We start from the raw sequence: 12,379 nt of genomic DNA, 5'->3' as shown, positions 1-12,379 counted from the left end.
TAGTTAATACTGAAAAGAAAAATATAATCATGGCTATTGTAGGATTTCAGTGGACACAGAGACCCACTATAATCTCAGGACCAAACCACACAGAAGGCATACAGGTAGTGAACAACCAAGTAACATTTTCATTTATTTGACCTTACCCAAATATCACTGATAAAACAGAGAGTTAAAACAAACAAGGGGTAGCACCCACAAGTACTATGGAATATGTGAAGTGTTGGTAAAATGCCTGCTGAATCATACAGCAACTACAAGACCTCACACAAGTTAATTTCACTTCAGTTTTCTCATTGAACAATGGGTATGATGTGTAACTGAGGGAACACAGTACAATCCCTAACCCAAAATACTAACAGCTTCAGGTATTCAAAGAGGTAATCTGGAATTGAAAAATGTATTTAGTGTGAAAAGTGACATGCTTTAATTTCTGAAGGGGAAAGGTCACATCCTGTTCCAACATCCTTTTCATTCCAGGAGACTAAAGGAGATGCTGATCTTGTAAGTTGTAATTTTTTTTCTCTTTGGGATGCTGCTGGGGATCAAACCCAGACCCCTGAGTATGCTAGACAAATGCCCTACCACTGAGTTACAGCACCAGCCATCAGTGTTTCTTAAACAGAGATCAATTCATAATCTGGATCCCATTCAAGCGAAGCTAGTAGCCCTCAAGGTATGACAGAACTGAAATTTACTTCTATCTTGAAAATTTGAGCAGAAGTTCAATTGGGCCGATTAGCAGATGATCACCTTGCAGGGGAAGCAGTGTGATTGAAGAAAACAGTTTGTCCAGCCCTACAGGGCCAGTCACGTCAGAGAAGCTCTCTCTCCAGTCTCAGTGACTTATTGCTGGGGACTTGCCAAAGTTGGGGCCATAATTATTCTTTGTTTCAGGACACCTTTCCCTCTCATTCTATGGTAAATGAATGATGTGGAATTAAATGAAGAGAGGAGTCACATTTCATATACCCCATGGCATCCAGCATGATGATGCTCAGGACAGAAATGTTTAATACAAACCTCAATGAATAATTCAGCCACCACTTTCCGCTAAGTAATACACCTGTGCAGTAACAAATCATGATTTTGGAAAAATGACTCCTTCAAATGAGAATGTGGGACTCAACCCTTTAATTCCAAGGAGATAGCTGTTTCTTGTAACCCAATCTGCCACCAACCCTAAAAGGAGCATCACTGCTGGTATCACATGAAAGCCTGGAGATTTCCTCCTCTGGTCCAGTGAGGCACAACACACGGGAACTTGCTTGTTGCCTGGCAACAGCTATTGCTGAAATCAGGGTGCTCTTACCCTGTGTCCCACGGGAGAATCACCTGGTAGCCCATGAGGTTCAAGGAGCTAGAAGGTGAAAAGAGGATCAACACCATACCCTAGAGACTTTCCCGGTTTAATCCACTTTCCAGGGATATGTGCATTATATGAGCTATTCACACATTGTTTTGAAGGGGAACATAGGTTCAAGTTCCAGATAACAGTATCCAAATATGCTTTTGGAACATGACCCATGTATAAGACCATGACCTCCTACATGAAAATAGCAACACAATGCAGCTCTCCTTCATCTAGCAGCTACTGAAAAACAAAATCCCATCTGAGATGGTAACCCATCTGGAGATATCACCCTTGTCCTGGGTGAAATGAGGCCTGATGCTGCACTTTGTCAGGCACACGGAAACTACTGGGGCTTCAATCAGAAAGTAACCTTTGTTGTATGGGGGCATCTATTCTATAACCCAGTCCCAAGCGAGGGGTGCACTGCAGACCTCCTGTTCCCTCAGCAACAAATGTGAAAGTCCCCTGTGCACCCTCCAGCCCCCCCCCCAACGGCTTACACAGATCCAGGTCCCTAGGTAAGGCTTTTCCTGTTCTCATGGGGAGTACTACACAGCTACAATCAAGGACACTTCATAAATGTTCCAGGCAAAACATGATAACAAAGATAACAGGAGAGAAATGTACACAAACGGACTTAAAGCTTTGTACCCACATAAATCTAAGTGACTTTAAAGCTTCTGAGGGTCTTAGGTGCCCCACACATGAAGAAGTTTACCCGTAAGGTCAGTGGTAGGAAAGTATTATTACCTTGTATATCTGGGAACAAGGGAGGAAAAACCCTAGCTCAGAAAATTTGAAAAGCCTATGACACTGAGATGACATGCCCAAACCTTTGGATACCCAACACTTCAACTACATTGTCAAGGCTTCCAAATGATGGGCTTACTTTTCTTCTGTTTATCCTGTTAAAGCCCGAAGGATGCTTGTCCCTTGGCAAACCCAAAACTACCTCCATGATTGACAGGCAACCTCCGAGATGCAATGCCTGATAGCAACACATATTAATAATCACAATCCATATCAGGCAGTTAAGAGGAAAAAATTGGATTTTCAAGCTCAGTTTCAAGAGAGCATAAAGTCACTCTGCACAGCTGTGATATGGTCACATTAAGGGGATGCAGTTTTTAAGTGAAGGATTTGTGCAGAGGAGCCTCTGTCTCCTTCGGATGAAGTGACAGCAACAATACCTGCGTGCCCTGAATAAAAAGAAGCCTAGCTGGATGATGATGTCGCTGGGGAGGTTGCAAGTAGTGGTAAATGAGCAGCCCGCCCATCAGAGCCAGGCGGACCAGGTACCCGCTGATAAGTAATCTGCTAGATTAGCCTAAGCTTTGTCTGTATGAATCAGCAGGGGGTGACTTATCTTACCCTGCAAAGGGGACTAGAAAATATCATGCAAACCAACTTTTCAAAAGAAACGTAGTTGACAATTATCTCCATAAAAAAGAAAGACACAAAGAGGTGAATGCTTCACATCCTCCACGTGAGGTAACCCAGAAGCAGGCAAGTCTACAGAGGAGGAAAATAAGATTCAGAGGACTCTTGTTTAAGGTCATTTCCAGGGGTCACAAAGAGCCAGGGTTCAATCTCAGGACTTTATTATCACTCCAAATCTCATGCATTTTCCCTTAGGCCACACCAACTCCTCTGGCCATAAAGCATTTGAAGGAGTAAGTTCACTGCTTTGTCTCCCTATAAAGTTAAGCCTTAGGTCAAACAGAAGTATGAATTTTAAACTATGATGGTTCCCATCTCCGCTTTCCTAACACATCAATCTAAGTCATTATTGAGGGACAGAGTGAATCCCATTACAACCAACAGCAACCCGCAAAGATGGGGTTGAGGAAGGACTGCGAAGGCAAACATGCTTCTACTCCTGAACTTACCATTCTGGGTCAGTTTGGTGGAGCACACCAGCGTGGAGATCTGGAAGGAGTCTTTGCTGATGGTGCAGCTTCCAAGACTATGCATACTCTTGCCTGTGGCTGAGTGGCCTTTCTCTTCTAACTCAGCTTTTGTTGAGGGCAGACTCAAGTATGTGGTTGCATCTTCCAGCTTCTTCGCTTCAGCCTATGGGTTTGGTTATGCAGTGTATCAAACAGCATTCACAAACAGTCACATTACTTTTCCACACTTTGTTACTCAGACTCCTTTTGACCATCATATTTGTTTTTTATTTGTACTTTATGATGTATTTTAATGATTTCCCTTATTCCTATAGATTAAACCATATTTACAGTCTTTTTATATAGCAAATAAAGGGTTACTGTCTATCATCTCATGAGGGACAGCAAAAGAACTGGTCATCAGACGTCTTCATTTCCACAATTAAATACAGCAGCTCAGACACTTTCTCACAGTGATGGGAAAATATCAGCTCAGATGAGGAAGCCCAGAAAGCTCTGAAACAGTCAATGTCCACAGTATCACAGCAGCAGCACACATACCTTGTAGACAATCAGATCGTGTTCCCCATCTCTCAGAGTTGTCCCATCATATCTCATCAGCTTCACAAATGCAAGTGCAAATATTTTTTCAGATTTATCCTTAGCTGCAATAAAAATCAATAATCATCTGTAACTATAATCATAACAAAATGACATTACAAAATGCTACAAAGGATACTTTTATGACAAAAATTAGGAAATTATGTTGACAGATATTAAAGTTAGTGGAAAGATATGAAGAAATGGACCACATTCACCAATAGGAAGAATCCCATCACAGAAAGACTGGCTATCCTCAAACCAATCTACAAACTCAAAGCAATCGCAATGCAAATCTCACATAAGAGGTTGCCCTTGAACCTTAAATATTGATTCTATAATATAATCCAGGAGATTTTGCAGAAGAATGTGCAAGGAAGCAGAATCCAAGCATAACTATGAAGCGGCAATAATGAAGACAGTGTGGCTTTAACACAGACACACAGACCAGAGGGACAAACAGCATCTGGAAACCCAGTGCCATGGGAAGGGACAGATGCAAGGAAGGGAAACTGTTTAGGAAAATAGTAAAATAAAATATATTCCTACCTCACACCACATATAAATCACAGATGCACTGAAGATAACTGTGAAATTTTCTTTCCTGTAGTATGAAAGTTCATCCTCCGGGATCTATAATTCAGGGCTCATGATCTCCCTTCATACCTCACCTAAAACAGTACATTAGCAGCCCATTCACACCCTTTCCCCTCACCTGATTTGTCTTCATAATCCTTATCACTGACAGGTGTGTGTGTCTGTGTGTACATATATGTGTCTGTGTATGTGTGTGAGAGAGAGACAGACAGACAGAGAGGACAGAGAGAGAACTGGTTGCATTATAGAAGGGATCTGGCATGCAATTTTACTGTTATTTCCCAATGTATGAAACATTACCTGACATGTAATAGCTATTTAATAAGTATTTGTGGCTCAGCACAATGGCTCAAGCCTGTAACCCCAGCAATTACGAGACTAAAGCCAGAAGACTGACCTCAGTTAGAGGCCAGCTGGGCAACATAGTGAGTTCAAGGCCACAAACAAACAAAACAGTTAGGCTAGTTAGGGAAAGGATCAAGAATCAAGTACATTCCTTGAGGTCATAAAGAAAATAAAACTTGATGGCCCATTAGAGGGTGCTAGAAGGAACAGGTCTCTTTGAGAAAGTGAATGGCACAGAAGCCAAGATATAAATGCTCCAGGAAGAGATAGTCCAATGCACAGGTCCCAAAGTGGGGTGGGTCTGGGTGATCTGGGGACAGAACCATGGCTACTGAATAAGGCAGTGACAGCCAAGCAGGTGGGAACAGAAAAGAAAACTGGACTGAAGAAATGGATTTGCCATGATTTCTTCAAATTGCCACCTAAGTACAGCCCGGAAGTATTGATTTTTGGACCAAGAAAATACCTTTTAAAGTATATATTATAATATAAAATTCTCTGTTTAGCAATGAAAGGACTGAGGTCAGACAAGAAAGAATGATACATCCACCCTTCTTGAGTCAAGAATTCAAAAAATAATTCTAAGACCCCACTGCATAAGATGCTATGCCTTACCTGTCTTTGCATTGTATTCAAACACACAGTGGGTGCTCAATAAATGCTGGCTAATTCACTGGTTTATGACTGATCAACCAAACAAATATCAAAAGGGAAACAGGAATAAAATATGTGGTTGGGGACGTAGCTTAGTAGTATAGCACCGGCCTAGCATATGTGAGGTTCTGTGTTCAATCCTCAGTACTAAACAAATAAATAACATATGTAACCTGGGAATCTAAAAAATAACTCTGTAGAAGGGCACCAGTATTTTAGAGTGCAAATGGGAAAGAGAACCTCTCCTAAATTTGTGCTGACCTGAAGAAATAAGAACAGGCATCCCTGATAGAAGCCTGCCTTTGGGAGAACAAAGGATGGTACCTGTTAGCAGATGACTTCCACTGAGGCTACTTCAAGTGAACCTTAAGAAAGGGCACCTCTTACTGACATTATACATCTCCACATGACAGGCTCACTACCAGCCATCAAGACGAATAGCTTGTATTACAAAACCTACAGAACTCTACTAACACAGCATTCTGGAAGAGTGGCCTGGGCTGCCCGTTCCCCAAGTCCCACCCAGCCAAGCCCACTGCAAGCCAGGGAGACTCAGCTCCAGGGAGGAACCAGAGCTGGGGTCTACTAAAGTTCTCGTAACACAGGAACTGCTGCATCTGGACTGCCACAAGGTGCCAGATGGTGTCACATCACCACATCAGAACCAAATTTTCCAGGCCAATAACAGACCAGGGTGTGAGAAATCCCCTTACTCCTTCCCTTAGCTCGCTTTTGCATTAGGCAAAAGGAGCTTGAATTGGTTACTGGAAGCCAAAGTGGCTTCAGTGCTCTCTCACAGTCTCTGACCTAGACTAGGGGCACACAGGATGGCTGGAGTGGCCCTCGGCCACCACCAGCAACCCCGAGATCTCACTGTCAGCATCACACAGGCTGTGCTCAGCATGTTTCAAAAACCCCCACAGGCTATGGCCTTGGAGACTTCATCAATTATGCAAATGTGCCTTGGTATGTTGAGTGATAGCATCTTGTCTATAATGAGCACTTAAAACTGACAAGAAAAACAAGGATTTTGAAAATTAAAATGCTAGAGACGATATCCCTTTGCCCTAGAGTAATTTATTAATTAGAGAAAATGAGCTTATAAGAAAGGGGGCACATGATTTTGACAGGCTTCCTTGGGTTCTTGAACTGTCCCTTCCCTCCTTCTTCCCTGGGCCTGGAAGTCCCCCTTCACCCACTGTCTCAGGGTGAGGGGTGCACGGGTACCCCAGCTCAGTCAGAGTGGGCTTTCCACCTTGTCCAAGCTCTATAACCTGTGGAACCCACCACACCCTCTGTGCCTTCGCTAAGAACACATCTGTGCCCAGAGGCATGCCTTCCACCTGACCCCAGTCTGCTCACACTCCACTTGTGCCCACTTCACATCAAGCCCTGGCTGCCACCACTTGCTATTAGGTTGCTGCGAACTAACCACCCATCTCCACTCAGACCTCAACTCTGCAACAGAAAAGCCCAAGTCACTTGTTGTATACACAAGTGCTACACAAAGCCAGGTAAAAGAAGAGTCCTTGTCATTTCCCAAAGCACTAGATTATAAGGCTCAGGCACAGGGCTCCAGGTTTGAAGCAAAGCTCCACTATTTTCAGCCACTGACATGGTGTCTCTTAGCACCAGTTTCCTGTGTAACATGAGGAGACATGCTAATAACAGCAAAACCACATGTGAGTTGCTCCTATCAGGCTAAATCCAAATACTATGGTGAAATTTTCCTGCCAGGCACACAAAAACACTGTGAACATCAGCTAACATTTGCTGATAGTTATTATTATCCTCCAGCTTCAGCCATCAAGAATGCCATGTGCATTACAGAGACTCTGACCTGAAGCCTAGCACCTGAACTTGGCCCTAAGGCAAATATGCAATGGTGAGGAACCACCAGCTCAAGTGGCCACCTGTCTCACCTCCTCTCCTCCCACTCCAAGTGACCCCTGATGTCTTTTTAACTGGATCCCTGACGGCTTACACTGTTGGGATGAGACGAGGCATGGAAAGATGCTTCAGGTGGTTGCCACACCCCCTCTCCCTCCCCCTCCCACACTATCACCATGGACCCTGCACTGTTCTAGAGCTCTTGCCTCAATCTCTCCTGGTCTTGCCCTGCATGCACACATCTCCTGGCTGATCACAGTCAACACTAGGCTCTGCAGACCTCGTGGACAGTCCCTCCTTCTTCTTCTGAGAAACAGCAGGTCCAGGATTTTGCGTGACTCTGCACAACAGCTGACACACCCTCAACACCACAGTTTTGCTCAGGTTCACTCCCAGACTGCTCTCCTGTACCCCTCTCCTGCCAAAGCACACACATGGAGGGCTCAGGCCCCTGGAAACAACAGATGGGCAACAGGCCTCTACTGAGCCAGGCACTGTGTTGCAGAGTTGCTGGAGAATGTATTCATACTTTTAAGAGATGAGGGGCTGGGGATTTAGCTCAGCGGCAAAAGCGCCTGCCTGGCAAGCGCAAGGTCGTGAGTTCGGTTCCCGGTACTGGAGAAAAACCAAAAAAAAAAAAAAAACATACTTTTAAGAGATGATCAGAAAAAGCTCACTCTTAGGTGTCTGTGAGGGAACACAGAGCTAAAAGCTGACTATCCACTTATGTGACCCCCACTGTGTAGTCAGTGACACACACCACTACACAAGCCAATTTTTACCAATGATCCCCCATAGCACACATGATTGTAGCCAACTCTTACTGCCATTTATTTTCCCAAATACAAGCCACTGACAAATGTAGACAGATCAATAAGGGCACAAATGTGTCTTCTTTTTGTACTATCTCAGTGTCTAGCTCAAGGCTACACCCTTACTAAGCAATTCATTCAACAGATGTGATGGGACCAAGCTAAACAATCAACAACAAATTCTTTTTTGAAGATGATTGATTCAAATACTCGTTTCTTCCTCAAGTTTTGTCATCAAAGTCAATATTGTGCCAACATCCAGGAGAAAAGCTCTGGTCAAGCTCCCAGCTCCATGGTCATGAAGAAAGGCACAAAACTTTCAAGAGTCTCAAGTCCAAGATAAAAACCCAAATTTCAAAATGAACTGGCTGTGTCTCAACATCTTGTCTGATAGATAGAATAGTAAGAGTTAAAAAGAAAGAGAGAAGATCTGAAGGGGATATACTCAGTGGAAGAAAAAAGCACTTGCCAAGCATGTGCCAGGAACTGGCTGTGGAGCTCCACCTGGGTGACTCTCCTTGAAAGAGGAGCAACTGTCTCCATTTTGGCTGAGCCTGATCCTATTTCCACGTATTTATGTGTACAGAGCTGGCTGTATCCCTTCAATTGGCTTTATGCAATGCATAGGTAGCCTATGAAGATGGCAGCCATGTTTCCCCAGACTCCAAACCACCCCCCACTGTTCCCACGTGTGAGCCAGGATGAGATGTGCACACTGTCCGCTGGGATCGCCTCAAGATAGAGGCTATGACTTCCTGGGGCTTGAAAGATAACACATCAGAGCTGAAGCAAGGACCCCAAAACACTAGGTACTACCTCAACAGTGTTATGCAGAGTACTCTTTCTGCAAATCCTTCTCTCTGCATATGGGAGAAGTGATTTCAGGCCTCCTACCTAGCTCAGCTCCTGGCACTCACATACTTCCCACCACTCTCACAGTCACTCATCATCAAGCCACTCCCTTCTTCACAAATGAATAAAATCTGGGCTCGGTCCTGGGTAGATGCCTTTGTTCCGGATAGCCATCATCATGGCTGAACTTAGGACCCCTTGGCTCCCCATAACTACAAATATGCCTAGTGTCCTTATTCTCGCCATGGACTGCACTGGAAGTGGTAGACTGGAATTAACTCACTAGAATTCCAGCAACTTTTCATGAGATTATAAATGTAAACTTCCTAGACCGAGAGGAGGACTGGGAAGGGCTCCTTACACCTGGCTTCCATCTCCAGTATGAAAGGAAAAAGAGAGTGAGAGAGGCAAAAGAAGAATATGGAGCAGCAGCATCTTAGGAGAGGACGACAAGAAGAAAAGAAAGACCTCCCAAGACCTGCCTGACGACATTTCCGAGGACTGAGTGAAGGTAGAAAAGGCCAGGGCGCGAAGATCTGGAAATGTCACTAAGTGCAACAGAGTCCTGGAGAGATCCAGAGCACAGCAGCCTGCTGAGTCTTTCCCTAGCTTTCCCCCTTAAAGAAACCACATGGGATAAAGTATTTAATTACTTACAGTCCTGCGACGACCTGTGGCGGAAGGTGAACCGCAGGTGACTGCGGTTAACGTCCTCAATGGGGATGGCCACCTTGAAGAACAGAAAAGGAAGTATAAGCACTGCTCCCAACACCTTCTAACATGAACAGATTTACTCAGGTGTGACTATAAATATTTCTATGCTGCAGTGGCAGAAATACTGTACATCTAATCCCCTGTGTGATTTTTCCAAAGGCAAAATGTCTTTTGAAATTTAATTGTAAAGGACTGTTATAGTTTGCATCTGGATGTCCCCTCAAAGCCTAATGTAGTCATGGGGTGGGCTTCTAGACTTTATGATTGATTCATGGTCCAATGTTAGAATTATGGATGTGACTGCTACACTTGCCCTGGGCAGATAGTTTGCATACAGTGTAAGGGAGGGAAAGAGGCTTGCTCTTTCAGCTGCCATTCCTCCCGTTTGCTCTTGTTGCTTTTGCTGTTTTCTGCTGCCATGAACTGTTGCCCTCTGCCTTGGAGCCTGCTGAATATGGATTGAAACCTCCACAACTGTAAGCTAAATAAACCTTTCCTTCCTTAATTTTGGGTATTGGGTATTTTGTCTCAGCAATAAGAGAAAAGTACCCAAGACAAGGACACAAAAATAACTTGACTGGACAGCTGTACTATTTGTTTTTTAACGTTCTAATTCTTAGGTTAAGGTTCTATTTTTCAAAGCTCCTGTCTTCCTTTTTAGGGCGCACACAAAGGTGTCTCTATCAACAGAGTTGCACCAAGGAAGCCTTCTTGTCACATTATCATACCATAAAAGAAAGAGACCTCACATGCTGCCTGTAAGCAAAGACTGTCCCTAATTCTCACTTCTAACTTCTGTTATTTCAGAAACAACCCCTGGCCTACCTTCCCAATATTCGAGCTGTTGGTGGTGGGTTAATGTTTACCACGGTGGGGCTACCAGGGAGCTGCGATTCTACTGCATTATGGAAATGCACAGTATCAATGCCACACACACAGCATCCATGCCCCTGGCAATAAGCTCCACAGACTGGCATCCCCATTTTTTCCCATTTGGTGTAAAGACAGCATGTCACACATAAAACAGACCCAGAAAGAGAAAGACAATAACTGTCTCCAAAAGACTCTGTCATTTGCCTCCACGAAAGTCCTATTTTTATGTCCAAAAGGAGATGAGAGTAAATGTATTCCAAGAAATGCCAGTGTGGTTCCTTAGCAACCTTGACTGACCTTGTTAGGAGGCCACTCTGCCTGCGTGGCACCATCAGCAAGCAGCTCCTTGGGCTGGGTGGGAGGTGAGGATTTCCTTGAGATACAAATGAGCATTTTATAATCAACCCCAGGTGATAAAATGGCCATGTAAATAATACCTTCACGGTCTCAAACCAGCGTGGCTGCTTCACTTGGTAATAAATCACAGATTTGTACTCTGAAATCGCCTCATCACCAGCACCCGGGAAAATCACATGCTTTAAAAGAAGGCATAAAAAGTTCACATAAGACCTTATAGAGCTTGACATAGCATCCATCTCCTGCTATACACCTCCCTCCATGCACCAAAGGAAGAGACAGCAATGTGCTCCCAACAACAGAAAGACAGATCCGTCTGCAACCAGTGGCCAGCCTATGCCTCTAGTCTCAGACACTGGGGCCATGAGAGCTATAAGAGTGGGGATAATGCTGTCCCACACTCCTCCTCCCCTCATCCCCAAGCACTTTAACATTAGGATCTGCAGGCGGCTGCCTGATTCACTTAGTGGGTCTAGAATACAGGGATGGACAGCAGACAAGAGGAGGCACCCCTGCCCCACTCTGGTGGAACTGCTGGAACCAGAGCCACACTGGTCAAGCCCAGGAGGCAAGGGCAACACCACCCCACTTCCAGGGAGACACCAATGGACAAGGCCCCCAGGAAGAAGGCAGTACAACTCTCCCCGCTGAGACTGGGCACAAACCCAAGCTGCTAATCTGCAGCCCCAGGACACTGAGGCACCTCAAGGGACAGCTGCTGTGCTTGGCCACTGGTCATCAGAGGAGGTCACAGCCTCTGGGCCCAGCCAGAGGGGTCCTGCTGGCCACTGTGATCTTAAAAGAAGGAAATGCTGGTAACCACAGGACAGGTGTGGGGTGATAGAGAAGGATGTCAGAGGTCCAGATGCCAACCCTAGGTCCAGCTTTCATTCTCTCTCTCTGATCCTGAGCAAGCAGCTCACTTCTTAGAGTCTCATTTTCCTCATTCCTAAAATGGTGATGATAATGGTGTGTGTACTTCCTTCCAATAGGACTGCTAGGCCTCTAGGCGCTGGAACCCAGTAAATGAGACTCCCTGATAAGAATATTGTCAAAACCAGGTATGGTGGCACACCCTTGTAATTCTAGCACTTGGGAGGCTGAGGCAGGTTCCCACAAGTTGAAGGCCAGCCTAAACTACATAGCAAGACCATGTCTCAAAAAACAAAACAAAGAACATTGTCAAAACCCCAGGAGGCAGTCTGGTGACCAAGACACAGGAGATACCAAGGCAAGCAGGAGAAAAGCCAAACCCAATGCTTAGCCCAAAGACAGAACTGCCCACATAGGATATCTCAGATTCTACAGCAGAGCCAAGGTGGGTACTTGGAAAGGACAATCCTATAGAACAGACTCTGCAGGGCTGGGGATTTAGCTCAGCGGCAAAAGAGCCTGCCTGGCATGTGCAAGGTCATGAGTTTGGTTCCCGGTACCGGAGAAAA

General features: G+C 44.8%; 1 protein-coding gene across 3 annotated transcripts in view; it reads right to left on the bottom strand.

Moving 5' to 3' along the window:
- Dock1 (dedicator of cytokinesis 1) overlaps positions 1 to 12,379 on the bottom strand; it is a 518,033-nt gene that overhangs the window by 412,581 nt on the left and 93,073 nt on the right. For all 3 annotated transcript variants that reach the window (XM_005402009.2, XM_005402010.2, XM_013503070.1), the window contains exons 15-18: positions 11,018 to 11,116; positions 9,651 to 9,723; positions 3,805 to 3,908; positions 3,244 to 3,427 (exon numbers count right to left, since the gene is read on the bottom strand). In XM_005402009.2, coding sequence (XP_005402066.1) covers positions 3,244 to 3,427; positions 3,805 to 3,908; positions 9,651 to 9,723; positions 11,018 to 11,116 — 460 coding nt within the window. The remainder of the gene's footprint in view (positions 1 to 3,243; positions 3,428 to 3,804; positions 3,909 to 9,650; positions 9,724 to 11,017; positions 11,117 to 12,379) is intronic.

The sequence above is a fragment of the Chinchilla lanigera genome, unplaced genomic scaffold, assembly GCF_000276665.1.
Source record: "Chinchilla lanigera isolate Chin_1 unplaced genomic scaffold, ChiLan1.0 scaffold00076, whole genome shotgun sequence".
NCBI lineage: Eukaryota > Metazoa > Chordata > Mammalia > Rodentia > Chinchillidae > Chinchilla > Chinchilla lanigera.
This window is presented reverse-complemented; position numbering and strand designations above follow the sequence as displayed.